We start from the raw sequence: 17760 nt of genomic DNA, 5'->3' as shown, positions 1-17760 counted from the left end.
TAAGACTACCCTTAAGACATGCTGATTCCTTATCCTATTCCTATTACTGCATTAGAGCCAAAACTGTGACTTGCACAGACTGTCATTGTGGAATGAACAGTATACGTGGAAAGCTAGCATAAGGATAATACATTCCTTTTGCACATTAGTTTGTTGAGAATTTGTAGTACTTCTGGATAATACTAAATACATATTGATCATTCTACTTTATTCTTTTTCTCTTTTCAACAGGGAGAAAAGGAACCTGCCATTTACTCCTATTCTGGCATCTGTTAATCGCCTTGTATGTTACCACCTAGGAACGGTGGCAAAGGGGTCTTTCATTATCACACTAGTGAAGATACCTCGAATGATTCTTATGTATATTCATACACAACTCAAAGGAAAAGTAAGAGAAATAGATTCCGTTTTTCTTACTGAAACTCAATGCCTGACGTGTTTACAGCTAATTTAATTCCATCGGTGTGGGGGCTGGAAGTCTTGTTTTGGAATATTTGGTGTTCAAAGGACCGTGGGACTGAGAGGGACTGCTTAGGTTTTTCAGTTTTTCAGTTACTGAAACACAAGGGAATCTTGTTTTCTTAAGATCTGTTGTTTTTACTCTTTATCTTTGTTTTTCCACATTCTTTGCTTTCCTAGGAAAATGCTTGTGCTCGCTGTATGCTCAAAGCCTGCATCTGCTGCCTTTGGTGTCTAGAAAAGTGCCTGACCTACTTAAATCAGGTAAGATTTTCAATACTCAAGTCTTATGTAAGGGCTGATAATATATGTGATTCCCAGAATGCAGTCTGAGGCTGACATATAAGGTATTGTACGTTGGAACTGAACTTCAGTGAAGGTACTTCAATCTTGTCTCCATTACTGAAATTACACTGCAAATCACTACATTAGTCTTTGTTTACCTTGTAAAGGTGAGAAATAGCTGGTATTTATCTTTGTGCACATGGTATCTCAACTTTAAAACAATTTGTTTAGTGGTTGGAGATGTTCCTCCTTATGTGCACTCTATCAAACTACACCTGAGCTTCAAACTGTGTTTGTTGTCAACAGAGACTGAAGCTTTTCTAGGTGTAATTTTTAAGGTTCACACCATTGAAAAACTGTATATAATGTCAAATTGTCATCATCATCTACAAAGTGGAAAAAGAGTTGCAAGTTGCGACACACTGGCTGGTCAGACCCCTTTGTAAAATAGATTTTATTGGCCTGTGGTCCCACCTCTGTTAACTACATCTCTAAATATCTTTCTAATATCCCTTTCACTGTTGTTCATTTTTTTGCTTGTGGAAATACAGAAATAAAAGCAGAAGGCGGCATTTAAAAAACCCCTAGTATAATCCTTGAAAATTGTCCTGGCTGACTTTGAATGCAGTCTAGTGAAGTATCTAGAAATTATCTTGGTGGACTTGCATGACTCTCAAACTCTCATATTTCCAGCATATTTTTTCTAACTACTTAATTGCTGTAGTTATGCCACTGCTCACGTCCTCCTGCAGAGAAATTGCAAATTCTGTTTAATTAGTTTTTTGGAATAAACTTGTTAGTGCATAAATGATGAGCAAGGGAGCAGAAGAATAGTAATTCTCTACCTCATATAGTCTTCTGTCAGCTGGTACATACTGCTTGATTCAACAACTCTCAAGAGAATCTTCGTTCATTAACATCATACGACTTATGTGACTTATTCAGAAGCCGTATCTTCTCTCCCTTCTCCCCTCCCCTATCTGAAATATCTGATCATTCCATGAGTAAATCTTCAATCTGCTTTTCCCAGAACGCATATACAGCCACAGCTATCAACAGCACCAACTTCTGCACCTCAGCAAAGGATGCCTTTGTTATTCTAGTGGAAAATGCTTTGCGAGTGGCTGCCATAAACACAGTTGGGGATTTTATGCTGTTTCTAGGAAAGGTATGTCTGCTGTATACAGTTGTTACTGACCTACGTCGTAGCAAGCTTTCTTTAGCAATGGCTTGCATCCCAGATACAAAATGCCTTCAAATTCCTGTTTCTTAGCATGCACTTTATAACATCTAGCTGCATCATGTCAGGAGGGGACTGTCCAGGATAGGGAGGATAGACAAATGACCCACTTATGTTAAGTGAAAGTGATCAGAAAGGAATAGCTGAAGATGATGACACCTTTTGCATGAATTTATTTTTAGGGAGTCAAGAGAAAAGTGATTATTAGAAGTTCTGAGTTTTTGATTGGTTTTGTGGTTAAAACTTAGAATTGGAAGGAAAGGAAGCATTTCCTCTAAATGCTGTTTAGTAAGGGCTCTCCGGGTTTATGTTGAAAATTGGCACATTATTGATCACCCTTTGTGACAAAATTGGACTGGAAGGTAGTATAGGAGCCTGTTATGAGGAACTGCCAGCTTTATTACATTCTGAACTGTCTTCTTTATTACATTCCTCTACGTTTATTAAGTCAGAGTACAGTGGGCTGAACTTTTAAACCAGTAATTAAGTCAATAAGATGTGAGAAGAAATAAACACAAAATGAAGAAATACGTGCTTGGGAGACCATGGAATTATATAATGTGGTTTTATGGAGGTGTCTGAAAGGTTTCTGTTAGGAAACAGGTCCCTGAAAAGATGTCTTTCAAATTATTAGAGAAATGCACAGGTGACAGAAATGTTAAAATTAACAGCACAGCATATAAAAAGTAGTATCAGCTAAAACAGTGCTAGGCTGTCAGCCTGTGTGCTCTATCAGTGCAACCCGGTATTTTCATAATACAGTAAAGCTGACCTATTTTACAATTTCTTGTTTAGCTGCAGTTCGTAATAATAGATTCAGAAATATTAAAAATGTTGGGTGCCACAACAATTGGTTTAGTCCTTTTGTTATTCCCAAAGACCAAACTGGTACCCAGTAAAATATCTGTTAGGGCCTCACACATAGCGCAGTTCTGTGTGTGGAGACTGTTACATGAAGTGCCTCACGTGAATTCTGATCTACTTGCCCTGTATGGAGATGAGACAGAGATAAGACAAGCTTGGAAGTTGTTTCTGCCAGCAAAACGAAAAACATACTGTCCCCCCCCCGAGACCTGCCTTACCTCCTCCCTCTCCCTATGTCATTTGCACTCAGGGATGTGGGGAATCCAGGAGGTAAAGATGTCATTACCACTAGCATCTGTAACCCCTAGTTCTAGCACTGGCAGAGCAAGAAGCACATAGGTTAAAACCAAACCAAAGCAAAGAAAAAAAATCAAAAGGCTTCTGCCATTAGAGTTGTCTTCTGTTTTCTTACTCAGGTCCTGATTGTCTGCAGTACAGGTTTGGCTGGGATTATGTTGCTGAATTACCAACGAGATTACACCATCTGGGTGCTGCCACTCATCATTGTCTGCCTCTTTGCATTCCTGGTTGCTCACTGCTTCCTTTCCATTTATGAAATGGTTGTTGATGTCCTTTTCTTATGTTTTGCCATCGATACAAAATACAATGATGGGAGCCCTGGGAGGGAATTCTACATGGATAAGGTTCTCATGGTAAGTTTCCCCTTGCTCTCTAAGGCTAAGGATATGATTTCATAAGATGGGTATTTTGAGAGTGAACTCACTAGCTGAGCTTAATACTTCTTTTTTTTTTACCTGGGTTACCTTGCTGTCTTGTTCATGGCCTGATCAGCAAACAGTGTGGTCTGATGAGCATCAGATAAGTAATGATGCTTCCCTCCCTTGATGTCACTGGTACTGGCTTCTATACGCTGGCTGAGAGATGAGCAGTTGTCTTGCAGAACCATACCTTTGGGTATCATTTCTTGTAAATGATACACTGCAGAATGGAAAGAACCAAAACAAGGGGTAAAGGATTGGTTTTTGTACTTTCCTAAGAAGGACCTCTCTTGGGACATGGAAGAGAAAAATACCGGAGTATTCTACCCCAGACGCAGATAGTGACCACACTGGAGTTTTTCTTCTTTCAGATAGACAGGAACCACAATTTGCTTCTCAGTCTGTCGTGCACAGAAACAACAGATACTATGTTCTGTCCTGGAGCCTAGATACTATGTCAAGCAAGGCCCTTTGCACAATTCAGTTCTTATTTGTTTGTCCCATCTTATTCCCTGTTCACTCTGGCTAGAGACCAAGATGTAGAAATTCTGCTCCTCAAGCCATTCAGCTTGTTGTTGAGTAGGTAATTTTCTTGATAATGTTTTTTTAAGTGGCAGCTGTAGAATATGCCCCTGTAAAATGTACCCACATGTGTAGGCTAGAGGAAGACTCTTATGACTTCTTAGCATAATTTTTTTTTCTGATTACTTGTTGGAAAAACATGTCAAGAATTTAACGTTAAATTTTTGGTAAAACACTACAGAATCTAGCGTATGTAATAATTTAAATGGTAGCTCATGAGTTGCTTTTTAGCACAGAATAAGAGTAAAATGCAGTATGCTGTCTCAGAAGACAGCACAGATGAATCATAAAAGTATTGTGGGTTTCTTTAGTGAACAGTCAATATCAGAAAACACTAGCAGCTAAAGTTTACTGAAATTTGCTAAAGAATGCTTGCCTTTAAGAGAAAAAATTACATAAAATGGAATTAGCACCTTTGCTAATCTTTGTGAGTAGGTGATTCTGATCTGGTGAAAAATGTAAGAGTTTGAGTTGAGGAAGTTAGGGAAATCAACAAGACCTTGCAAGGAATTATCTCCAATTGCCTCTATTTAATGGAGTTCTAACATTACACACAGTTCACAGGATGGGATGTAATAATTAGGACCTCTGGGTTTTTTGACAACCATCCTCCTACCTTCCTTCCCCGTAAAGGAGAGCATTGTGTGGTAAATTTGAAAGTTGTAACAGCACACAAGGCAAATACCTGTCTGGTTTCCAGAGTTAAATGAGGGAGACCCTTGTGCTATTTGGCAGGCTCTTCTGGTACTTTGTGGACAAGTCTGACCAAGAGAAGTGGGAGAAGCAAGTTGTGTTGACATTTTGAGCAGTTAAATCTTGAAGTTTTGTATTGAGATTTGATGTTTGGAGTTTGCTCTAAGAAAGCACTTTTCACTTTATTACTGTTTTTCAGGAGTTTGTGGAGAATAGTAGGAAATCTATGAAAGAAGCGGGCCGGGGAGGTGGAGCTGAGGGCAGAGAGCTAAAACCAATGGTAGGTGCAGATGAGGAGGTGGCGATCCTCCAAGAGTTTCACTTTTACTTCTTCTCCCTCTTTGTCTTTACTGACTGCACTTCTTCAGGAGAAGTTTTTGTTCTCTGTATCACTCAAGATGTTCTGCTTTTTCTGTTTGTGAGCTTGCCTATCACCTGGATGGCAGAGTTTTTGTCACAGCTGAGACCATCTCCTGTAAAAGTAAGATGAAAGGAACTGAGTCATATGAAACAAACACAGTATCATTTCATTAGGATTAGTATGCATGCTATGTGATATACACGGACAGCCCCAGCTGCTGAGTACTCTCAAAATAAGATGACTCTGGAATTCATTGGGCTATTCTGACTTTAATCCTCTTTCCAGTCCTGAACTGAACAATTTTTGTTCATCTTAACGTTCACTGTAAAAGCCTGAAGAACACTACTGAGCGCATCCATTGTTGCAAAGTAGGACCAGGCATTTAAAGCTCTCACCAAATTATTGTATACAGTGCCAAGGAATTGGATACAGTGATTCCTTTCAACCTGCTCAAATGACATTTCTCCCAGTTGTTTGTTTTTATTGCCAACTACTTATGTTGCTTGTCTCTTGTGTGCTCTTTCCATCTCACACTGTCAGATACACAGACAGTGAACAATGCATCATTTATGCTTCTGCAGCCTGTTTTACTTATGGTGTGCCTGTTAGGAAGGCATTGCATGTCTGAGTAGCCTGGAATAAGGAACAGCTATACATGGTACAGATAACAGATAGGAGGATGAGTTTGGAAGGTGGAGAACTGAGAGCGTATGATGGAGACCCAGGCTGGGCAAGGTATGACTTGTCATCGTGCAATACAACTTTGTGAAATAAAATATTTTTCCATCATTACTTTCTCAGAGTATTTAGGGCCTGACACAGTTTCTTACCACGGGGACAATTTTTAACCTAATGGAACCTAAATACGTGTATGCTAACAGTAGAATTTTTTTTAAATGATGTATGTGAAGCCATGTTGCATGAGCACTTTTTGACCTAGCTGGAATGGGTTCCTGCTGTAGAATGGGTAGATGTGTAGCTTTGCGTGTTTTGCTCTTTCATTATAGCATACCAGTTTCTAGATTTGCTTATGCCTAAATGCTGCTGTGTTTATACATCTAAAAAACTAATTCTATGCTCATTTCCTGTTTTCTTCTGGGAGTAATTCTAGCTGTTCAAACAGACAATAATGTTGGGATTTTCAGAGTGGTCTAAACACTGTAAATGTAAAGCTGCTGTTAAAATGATTGAGAATTGGGTTTGCAAACCCTCTAGTCATATGCACAAAAAATCTCAGTCCAAAAGCGTATTATGTTAACCTCTAATTCAAACAACTGGTTTACCTTGAGTGGTTTTCCACTTATGCTCTCGTCAGTGCTAGCACAGACCACTGCTCAGACTTTTGTACTTGACTGCCTAAAGCTTGGAAGTTAAAACCTTTATTCATCCCCCCTTGTAAAAGGGCAAACCAAGTACTTGCTAGTCAAGTGTGGTCTTGTTCTTTTAGCAACTTGACTCTAGGCACTTGAGCCTGGCACGGGCTGAAAATCCTCCTAGGACTGCTGGAGAAGGTGCTGAGCACTTGGGGCTCAGCCTGAGTGTCACTTGCTGAATTACTCCCAGTTCTGCTGCTCATGCGATAGTCTTGTTTGGAACTGACTGGACCTTGTTTTCTCACGTGGTCTTTCATTTTGGGGTGTTCAGCTCCAGTTGTATAGGTTCTGAAATATTACGATCTCACTTCCTGACAAGGATGGGACACAGCAGTTACCTCTGTGAAATTTCTGATAGCTTTCGCCAAAGCATTGATAAAGGCCTCAGTTACATCTGGAATAAGATCATTCATAAGTCTATTCTGTACTAGTAGCACCTGTAGTCCTCAAATTGGGTGTTTGAAAATTAGATTAATTTTTCTTTTTTTTCCCTTCTGTTTTAAAAAATAGTCTTTACTGTTTTGTTTCAGTCTCCTTGAAATGTGGATATTTCTTAGATATGACAATTAGTTCTAAAAGTGAAATGCCCTAAGTGCAGTTGTATTTTAAATAGGTATTAATAGCAGAGATGAGGAAGCATTTAGGACCTTCTGTTCTTGTATCAAGGCACAAGAAAAAAAAAACCTTTTCAAACTTCTTTCTTTATGGTTTCCAGTGACCCCTTTGACTCAGTTTCTCCTTGTCTTTTGGCATTTGTCTAAGACTGTGCTGTATGACTTTGTTTTCTAGGCCTCTGGAGCAAGTTCATCTTGAAACTAGCCAGCCATATTGGAACCCATTGACATTCCAAAACAGTATATATATACATATATACATACATATATATATATATATAAAAAAATAAACAGCCAAAATCAGAGAAAAGGAACAGGGATTTAATACTTTTTTTAACAATTATTTTTGTGAAACATGTACTCTTTTCATACGGGTGGCTTTTACAAGCGGCTTTATCATTGTTCCATTTTTTAAATTATTCATTGTGGTCATGGAAAAGTTGATTCTTATCTGCTTGATATTTTACAATCTGGAGGAGGTATCATTGTAAAGATAATCTGAAACGATGACAGATTTCCCATGACACTGCTAATCTGCTGAGAGTTTTACTGGTTTAGTTTGTTTAAATTTGCATTAAATTCAGGACAGTTACATGTAAGGAAAACCTTCAAATCAAGAAAGTCTTAAATTTAGTTTTCCGAAGTTGGTTTCAGTGAGAGTTCATTCAGTTCGAACGGGTTTGTAAGCAGTCATTTTACTTTACAGCCCTGGTGGGGCACAGTTTTGTTTATCAGTATCAGATACCACAATAACCAACTCCTCAGGTATTCAGGTGTGTGGGAGCCCTTGCATCTCCTATTAAACAGAAACTAGAAAATGGGGACAGATAATTTTTATATGCAATTAACTTCCTGTTTTACCCTACTTACCCCTCTTACCTGTTGCCCGCTATCCTCCCCTTGAGTTCAGTAGCCTCCTTCACACTTCAGCAGTGCTCCTTTGAAGGGTATGGATTCTCCATATGAGTGATTGAAATAACAGATTGTTAAAGCTCAGTCTTAGCCATACTCATGATTAATTCATGACTAGATGTAACAATGCTGAGGATGGGAAGAGAAATGAACTGTACTACTACTGTACAAAAAAGTACTGTATGCTTCATTTCATTTAATGCCGGAGAGCTTTGGGAGGTGGAAGGGACCATTCCTTGCCTGTTGTTTCATCCGTATTTGTATGTACTGTAGCAGGTGGCTAAAACAGGAAAGGGCAGAGAAACATTTCTTTGGAAGTGTAACTGCCAGGATAGTTATCTAAAGTTATCCAATAGCAACAAGAGAACGCGCTTTTTTATTATTATTCTTAGATATTTACATTTCTTTTCAGTCTGGAAGTTCACCAGATATGAATGCTAATACTCAATTCTTCAGCATATTGTGATGGTAAATGCTTAAAAGTGTATTTACTAAAAATTCATGATCTGTCTATGCTATATACTCCTTTTGTTACAATTTTTTTAAGAAAACTATTTTTGTTAATGTAAAGTTAATATTTCAGAGCAGAATTTTTAAACTTATTGCACTAAATATAAGCTCTGTACAAATAAATAATGCCTCAACGGTTCAATCACTCCATTCAAGAAAACCTTTTGAAAGAGAAAAGCCCTTCTACAGAAGCTTTGCGAAGGAGTGGAGAGGTATGTCTAGGTAGAGACATGTACAACTCATGTTTAACAAGTAAGCAGTTCTCTGTGCTTCCTTTCAGAGGATCAGGCTTTTAAATTGCTGTCGAAAGTTAAAAAAAAAAAAAAAAGTAGTATCATGTAGCTAGCCAGTGCTCTTACCTTTTGGCAATAGTGAAATATTTCACTTTTGCTTCTAGAAATCATTTGATAACTTAAATTTGTTTAGTTTTCTTTCGGTAAGCCAATTAAAAGGATTTACTCTTTTCATATCACAGAACCCAAACTATATGAAACCTATGAAAATAAAAATATGTTTAGAAATTATAGCTGCTGGGGAGGCAGGGAGACAGAATTGTCCAATCCCGCAAACACTTAGACACTCATTTAAGTGAACCATATCGATAGCTCCACTGACATCAGGCGGGCTCTCTAAATATGGAAGCTGTAAGTTACACATCTGTGTAAGTGCTAACTGGACTAGAGATTCAACCTAGGGATTCAGACTGGAACACTGGTGAGGCCTCTCAGTGCAAGTTAGAGGTCAGACTATCTAGAAGCAACACTGGAGCAGCCTTAAGTTTGTGGCGAGGAGGCGTTCCTGCTGTACCAGTGGCTAAGACAGCAGTGGCACTGAACAACAATATTTGTGTAGATCAGTGAGGTTTAGCAACAGAAATTTAAAAACTGGCTCAGTTGAACACTAGAAACTGGATTCCAAGGCTAAGAGACTTACCACGTACGCAGTTGCTTCCAGAGAAATTAATTTCCATCTTGTCTGGAAGTTATTGGAGGTGCTTTGTTTGAAGCCTTGGATTCTGCACATTTTGACAACAAATTTCTGCCATGTCCAGTTCTGCAAATTTGTGTTCTCTGCTCACTGTAAGTCCTGGGTGGGGGCTTTTCTCTGCAATTGCAACTAGGACTGCAGTTGGAAACAAATTTTGTATTTTTGTATGACTTGACTGTGCACCATTTTTATAGCAGTTTATCCTGTTTTAAAAAGAAATTTGTTTTATTTACATGGTGTTTAAAAGATACAGGCAACACTTTTCTATGGTTAGTTGTAATGTTTAAGTGACAAATCTATATCATTATAAAGTTCTTAATAAAATCGTGTGCACCATTCTTGAGCGTATATCTGGCATGCAGAGTTTTTCAGTCATGCCAAAGAGGCATTCCATCCACGCAGGCTTTCCAGTGGTCATTTTGAATGTCCTTTGAAGTTCATTTGCAACCAAACTACAAGCTGCCCTCTACCAGCTCTGTCTTGTGTAAGGACATAAGCAGAAGACTGACGTCTGAAGAGACAACTTTTCAGGACAAATTTAGACTCTGCTTTCCTTCCCTAGTGGGGATAGTGGAGTAGGAGAACACTTCACATGTAAATCCCCAGTTGGCACTAGAGGCGCTGGGGTCTGCCAGCTGTGATGGATTAAATATTTTTTTTTTGCCAGCTGGTTATTAAAGCCAGTATATGGACTGCTTTATGGGAAGCAGTTTAGACTAACTAGAGAGTGATGCTGCACTGGGAATAACTGCAAGAGGAGCAGGTGAGACAGCTGAGATAGAGAAATCATCTCCTTGGAAAGTCCACTGAACCAAGCAGTGCTAGAGGACTGGAGATTCAGGCTGGACAGTTGGGGTTTAAAAACCAAGCCAATGGGATTACTGGTTCCCAGCATTTGGTTTCTGCATATGGTCTGCATCATAGCCTCTGATCAGCTAGGTTTCAAAGGAAAAAAAGCATGCCATACTTCAAATTGTTTAATTTTTTTCCACATCATTTTACTCTGTTGTGTTTGGAAGCTGAGCAGCAGTGTGTTGTCTTTTTTGCTTCTTCCAGCCCTAGAGAATTTTTTTTGTTCTTCTAGCTCTCATTTCTGTATTGCTCTTTCAGCAAAGGAGTGCCAAGTGGCACTTTGTCGCACCGATCTTAGCACGTGCCTTCTCACCTTCCCGAGGCAATGATTCAGGATATCACCTGGAATGAATGGGAAGGGGAGTAGGTGCTGAGCTGAAGTTCTGAGGTGGGTTGTTTTTTTGTATGATACCACTCCATCGCTGTGCTTGCTGTGGTTAGGAGTGCAGCCCGTCACTTCTACAGTTTCAGTGCTGCTCCACAGCTAGAGTAAATATATGGTATGGCCAGCTTAGAATTGCCTCTTCAGCCTTCCAGTAGCTTGTGTTCACACTCCTAGCTGCCAAAAACAGGACTGGGTTTTACATGTGGCCTTAGCTTGGCATGGTAATCCAAGGACTTTCTGCATTAGGAAAGCATGTCCTAGATGGAAGAACTTAAAGTGGAAGACCCAGTTACAGGTTGTGGTGGGTTGACCCTGGCTGGCAGGTAAGCCCCTACTCCGTTGCTTGCTCACTTCCCCCGGTAGGATGGGAGGAGATGTGATGGATGGAAAGGCAAAAGCAAGAAAACTCATGCGTTGAGATAAAGACAGTTCATTAAGTAAAGGGAAAAAAAAGAAAAAGAAACCCAAGTGATGCAAAGGCAATCACTCACCACCTCCCACCAGCAGGCCGATGCCCAGCCAGTCTCCGAGCAATGGCTACTTAGGAAAACTTGACCCTCCTCCCTTCCCCCTTCCAATTTTATTGCTAAGCATGGCATTATATGGTATGGAATATTTCTTCAGTCTGTTCAGGTCAGCTGTCCTGGCTGTGTGCCCTCCCAACCCTCTTGCCCAACCCCAGCCTACTCTGCTGGGGCGGCAGAGTGAGAAACAGAGGCGGCCTTGACCCTGTGCAAGCACTGCTCAGCAACACGTAAAACACTTGTGTGTTATCAACACTGTTTTGGTCGCAAATCTAAAACACAGCACCATACAGGCTGCTGCGAAGAAAATTAACTCCATCCCAGCCTAACCCAGTACACAGGTCCACTTACCCAAGAGTTAATCCAAGACTCGCTCTCTGCGTTTCTGTATAGCACCTTCTCAGGGTGGTTACTTCTTTCTGAAAGGGCTTTTTCAGCAGCAGGCAATTAGCCTGCTCCACAGTGCTCCCTTTCATGGAGGGAGCAGGGGATGCTAGCTCTTACTCTTTCAGCACAAAATGGGGATATAAAGCAGAAATGAGCCCTTTCTGTATCAGTGTTCTGGCAATTGAGCAGCCAGTGTTGGAGACAACATACTTAACGTGCCATCAGGGCATGCACTTTAGTGGTTTGCTCTGAGTGGTTATTATGTATTCTATGAATGTATGTTATAGAGTCAGAATAAAATGCATGTAGCAGACATGTACTCATCATCACCATCCAGTGATCATTTGGTTCTGAGTGCATATTACATGCTGTATTGAACATGGCACTGTCATTTTAAGAAACACTATTAAGATTTAAAAGTAGATACTAAGAACATCCCTGTTTTTTAAATCATGGCTTTGCCTGTGCAGATACTGTTTACTAAATCTAAACGTCACAAGTCCATTGTTTCTTGAACAGTTTGCGTGTCGCATTATCACCACAGAAATCCTGTTTCATCTTTGTGGAAAAAAACCCTCGTGTTTCCCAAAACAAAACCCAACAGGCTTATTTGAAGCATTTCTTGCACTGAGCTTGTTTGTTGGGATGATGGAAGTTTACTCTAAATATTTCATTTTTAAATGCTCTTTCAACTATTTCATCTCTGCAATTATTTCCATCACATAACAAGAGATTATGGAGACTAGTAAATTTGTATTTCTTGTGTTCTGTAGCAAATACTGTTCTCAAGGTATTTTTTTTCTTTTATATTTAGAGAGATGAGGGAAGAGATGAAACTTGTCTCTTGTGATGTGGGTCATGTATAAAAGGCAGAATTTCTGGTCTGGGATGGAGCTGTGATATGTCTTGCAGTGTTTGCAAGCTGATGCAATCAAGCCAAAGCTCTTCAGAGACATTAGGATTATGAAAATATTTCTAGGGACAATAGGTAGCATGAATCCATCTAAAAATACCGATTTGGAGGCTAAACTACCTGGCATTCATTTGACAGAGATCAGTTAAAACAGAACTAGCAGAAAACCAGCAAACACCATCAGATTCTACTCCCCTGCTCGCTGAAGTGGTCAAGTGATGTGTGAATATGATGAGCAGAATTTGGTGTTTTAGGCGTTTGGTACTTTTCTGTAGAAACATGGGACTCCCCTTAGAACCAAAGTTGCAAGAATTCAGAGCAAAAGTACCAGCTGAGTTTAGCAGAGCTAGCCTAATTTCAGTAACTGTAAAGACAGCTCTGGCCTCTCTAAGTATGTGATGGAAGACGCTGGCAGCATAGCTGGCTACCATTCCTCAAGTGCACCACCGCTCCCCTCTGGCTTGAGTGAAATGGGGGCAGCAAGGAAGCATGTCAGAAAGGTTTTGTGAGATTAAGCAGCTGATTACTCCTGAAACCCATCAGAAGTTGGGCACTGACTGGAGTTCCCACGAAAGTCATCATTTTTAATTCTGAAATAAATACTGCGTGTGCTCCAGTGTTAGTATTGGTTGGGTCCCTCCCTGCTCGAACTGAAAAGGGAGAGTATCTCTCATTAGAAAAACAGTGCTGCAGTCAGTGAGGTGGTGTCTCCTAGGGGAGTGAGGGAGGAGAAAAGAGAAAGGTGGTTTTGTTTCTAATGTAGGCCAGAAAGCAGCTGCCAGAGGTTAGGTGGAGCCATGGAGAGCAGGATTTCACAGGTAGAAAATATTCCGCAGGATCTTCACAGTAGTTAAGAAAATTCACATTCCAATTCACAGACATCTCACAGCAACATCCCCTGTGCCCTGCTTTTATTTTACTCTGGAGCTCTTCAGAGCAAGAAAGAAGGTGGAATCCTATACCTATAGAAAGGAATTATATCTATACGGTGGATTGTGTTGCTGATTATAGCAACTGCCCTAAGGAAAAAGGAAAATCTTCTGAACAGATTTTAAAGGCTTGACAGTACTTGCATTGTCATAGTCCATCGAAGCTTCATCTGGAAACAAATTTTTCATCCTCTTTCACTCATACTTCTAACAGGGCAGTCAAACCCCTGAACTGGTTTAGTGATTTACATTGAATCAAGATCAAGTAACAAGTGCTCCTTTTTCCAGTGGAATGCCACCTCCTTTGGGAATGGGAAAAGTAAATGTGACACTGTTTATTGTTGTCTGAGAACTTGAAATGTTTTATACTGCAAGCTGTGAATGCAGGAAGAGAAGGGAAATTAACAGTGCTGATCTAATCTTAGATTTTCTGTGTAAACTGACATTGTGCCAGAATACTGATGCAAAACTGTATTTTAGTCTAAGAAATGTATAGATTTTTTATTGTATCAAAATAAAGTTTTTCTTTTTAAGTAAGAAAGATGTTTCTGTGTCTTCCCTATGGGGTGCTAAGCCGTGCTCTTCCTCTTAGGAATACTATCTCACGGCCCTGAAAGCAAGCAGAGTCCATCCAGATCTTTGCTCAAGCTTTGCTTAGCTCTGTGCCAGCCCTTTAGCTGAGTAGCTGCAGTAGTGCTGGGCATGGCTTCTTGTCTCTCCCACTGTCCTGGTGCCAAGAAAAGCGTTGTGATGCTAATGCTTTGTTGAGCTGGGTGGGGTGAATGGCGTTTTGTAGAGCAAAGGTGGTCCCTTACATGGACAGCTTAGGGGGACTGCAGAGTAGGGAGGGATGAAGGAAATCTCGTTAGGTATTATGAGAGCTATGCGAACTGCACATCCCAGTGCAGCACCGCTTGTGGGGCCACCTCCTTGTTCTGCAAGGTCCTGTACATGCTCCCCGCGCCCAAAGCAGGATCCCTGTTTGTAGAAGTGTTCTAAAAAGCCTGGATAGCTGAAGATGGATGGTGAATAGAAGCTTGATAAGAGCACCTGTGTAATCTTACTAGCAGAGGCATGTACAATTGCAAAGACTCCTTCCCTTCTCCTCTCCCTCCCATGGGCGCAGCACATTTCTGCTTTCTTTACTGCCAGTTTTTTAATACAGTAATAAGCCAAGCTGAACAATATTTTTTTGCTTGTATTACTTTTACTGCAAACCACTTCAGCACTGCATTCACATAAGATGGTTTACTTTATCTGGGAACCACTGCCGCTTCTGAACCCATGGCTGAAGCCATGTGGCAAATCACTAAATACGGTTAGGACGAAAAGGACCAGCCAGGCCATCAGACAAGACCTCTGCCCACAGGCGGGGTCCCATGCTGTGGACCCAGGTGTTCTGCTGCATATTTCAGTGTTCCGCAGTTCCTCTGAAGGTGTGTCCCCATGGCTCCAAGTGTCTTTTTCATGGTTTATTAGAGGTGAAGCTGCTCGGTTAGATGGGTTTAGCTGCACGGAGCAAAAGAGACTCCAGAGATGCCCTTCTTCATCAGTAGAGGTGTAAGGGGCCGGAGGCGCGTTGCATACAGGTTATGAAAACCCCGCCTGGTTTCCACTGGGTTTTACCTGTGTCAGAATTGCAGAACAGGAGCTCTTTAGCTCTTCTCAACCTCGGCCAGTGGTAAGGGACTGAAGCACTGTCTGGGGACAGCAATGATGATTCCCCCAGCTCTGAAACAAAAGTGTTTTGTGGCTTCCAGGGAAAAAAATACAAAAGAAGAAGGGGCTAAAAATGAGCCGGGGAGGGATAGTGAGAGAAGCACATGCAGGGAGAACAGAAGAGGACATGGGACTTGAAGTGAAAGGAAAACCTGAGGGCACTGGGGTGGAGTGGGCAAGAAAATCCAGGAAGCTATTAGCGGGCAGGAGAGCAGGGACCTGGAGACAGGATGGGAGCTGCAAAAGTGGGATTTGTCCTTGGCCACACAGCGGTTCCCACTGCCCAGGAACTGCAGGCAATGAGCACGTACCCACCACAGCTGAAGGACCAGTCTCCTTGCTTGCAGGGTAGCGCAGCTCCCTGGCTGCCGAAGGAGCTCTCCTGCCTCGCGCAGAGGATGGGGCCCTCTGCGTGCAACCCTCAGCACGCAGACAACGGTCTCTGAGCCAGCGAGGCCAGATCCTGCACTGCTGAAGTCTGGCACGGCTCCTTCCTCCCACCGGGGGCCACTGAGGAGCTGACCCACTTTTAGTCACTGGTATTTAGATGTTTAATGAAGATTAGCTAGTGCCCAGGGAGAGATTATTTAGAATTTCTAATTACTATTTAAATTATGAATGTGTGAAATGGATGGAGCTTGCACTCCCACACAGTTCGCACCTAAAAAAAGCTGTTTTTCTTTTTCTGACATCTACTGCCATACTCTCCATCTAATGCTCAGTCCTTGTTTACCTTGGATACACTAAAAATAAAGTGGAAGAAAATCCAGTGCCAGGGCAGATTTTCTGAGACCCTTGCTAGAGCAGTCAAAGCTAGAAATAAAGCCTATGACAGAAGCTACTGAATTGTTTTATCTAGCGACCTCAGCTGACAGTAATCGAGTGGGAGACAAATAAATGGGTGAGCAGGTATTTCACACTGCAGTGCTTTGAAGAAGGAATCACAGGCCTGCACCCTGTGCCCTGCCAAAAAAAAAAAAAAAAAAAAGAGTGAGTCTGCCACAGTCCCAGAAACATTGGTAAGATGTCCCTTGATTTTAATAACTTTTCTGACAGCTCTTAGCTGTATTCTAGTTTTAAATACTAAGTCCTGGAGTAATACAAAAATACAAAAATTGGGCAAAAAACATTCAGTAGGCATTTGCAATGTCAGATGGAGAAGGGTGGTCTGGCCACCTCTCCTGATGGCGAGACCTGCCACGTTCCCCCATCTTTGCTCCAGGGGCTTCCAGGCAAGAGAGGGGCAGCTCAAAGACGTGGACACCTGCCTGGGGCCAACACACTGCTGCTCCACCACAGACCTCCTCTGTAGCCTGGGGCTCATCACTGGCTGTCTTTGTGACTCCCTTTCCCCGCAGATGGGGATGCTGTGAAGGTGAGTACATTAAGTACATCAGTAGGCACTCGGGTACTGCAGGAGGAGGGACCAGTGAGTGAAATAGGGGCTGGTAAGGCTGGGGGAAGTTGGGATATGGAAACGCCTCTCTGCAGCTGCAAGGGACAGTGAATTAGGCGGAAGTTACAAAGCTTGAACATGCTTCTGAAGAGGGAATTTTGGGGATCTGCAGCCCTGCAGGAGGGCGACCAGCAGGTTATGACAGATCAGGGAAATGATACAGACATGGACACCTGAGACTCATCCCATGCTTAAATATCTAAACACTCAATGCTCCGCTAGCAAACCCCCTCCAGTCCTTTAGTGGGCCTTGGTAGCTCATTAGGTACGTGAAGTCATCCTGACTTCCTTTCACCACAAGTCATCTACTGATTTGTTTCTGACACTTGTGGTTCCAGTGAAAGCTTTCCTGGCACAGGTTGTGATTCAATACCCCCTGTTTTCTGTGTTGGGATTCATTGTCCTGACTTTTCATCAACAGAAGGATGGAGTGGCAAGAACGGTAACAATGTCAGTCCCAGGGATGGAGGGGGGGAGGGCTCCAAAGAATATCTTGAGAGAACCCAGGGTTTTATTTTGCTTTTTAAGCCTCTGATAACTGAAGGCAAACCATGCACCATGCACTCTCTGACAGACCTAGACTGACACAATATGTCTCAAATCCAAGCCCAGAAAGCCCCCTGCAAAAGCCTGCAAGAAGAAAAATTCACTTGTTGGAAGGCAAGTTGGACTGCTGGGTCCCTTCCAAACCTCTCCAAATTGCACTACCCCTAATAACAACAGCAAAACTTGGCTTGAATACCCAGCGTTGGAACATTGCTGTAGAAAGTAAAGGGATTTCAAAGCATGAGTTTGCTGCCTGTTTCATAAAGTCTGGTAGGAGGACTGCGGAGGACTGCCTCATTCCTATGAGCACAGAAGTCCTGCTGCCTCCAGGCAAGAAGCACCACGGCTTGATTTTGAAAGCTCTCTGGTGGTGTATCCATTCATCGTGAGACAACGGGACGACAAGAAACGTCAGAAGGGCCTGTACTGCATCACAGCGGGAGACCAGCC

At 41.7% G+C, this 17760-nt stretch overlaps 1 protein-coding gene across 1 annotated transcript in view; it reads left to right on the top strand.

Moving 5' to 3' along the window:
• SLC44A1 (solute carrier family 44 (choline transporter), member 1) overlaps nucleotides 1-7447 on the top strand; it is a 53641-nt gene extending 46194 nt beyond the window's left edge. The window contains exons 11-16 of the mRNA XM_009334319.1: nucleotides 232-388; nucleotides 640-723; nucleotides 1775-1912; nucleotides 3265-3501; nucleotides 5042-5122; nucleotides 7366-7447. Of these exons, the coding sequence (XP_009332594.1) occupies nucleotides 232-388; nucleotides 640-723; nucleotides 1775-1912; nucleotides 3265-3501; nucleotides 5042-5122; nucleotides 7366-7389 (721 nt within the window). The 3' untranslated portion in view covers nucleotides 7390-7447. The remainder of the gene's footprint in view (nucleotides 1-231; nucleotides 389-639; nucleotides 724-1774; nucleotides 1913-3264; nucleotides 3502-5041; nucleotides 5123-7365) is intronic.
• The last annotated feature ends 10313 nt before the right edge of the window (nucleotides 7448-17760 follow it).

The sequence above is a fragment of the Pygoscelis adeliae genome, unplaced genomic scaffold, assembly GCF_000699105.1.
Source record: "Pygoscelis adeliae isolate BGI_AS28 unplaced genomic scaffold, ASM69910v1 Scaffold311, whole genome shotgun sequence".
Classification (NCBI taxonomy): domain Eukaryota; kingdom Metazoa; phylum Chordata; class Aves; order Sphenisciformes; family Spheniscidae; genus Pygoscelis; species Pygoscelis adeliae.
The sequence above is the reverse complement of the archived record's forward strand: the minus strand, read 5'-3'. Positions and strand labels throughout refer to the sequence as shown.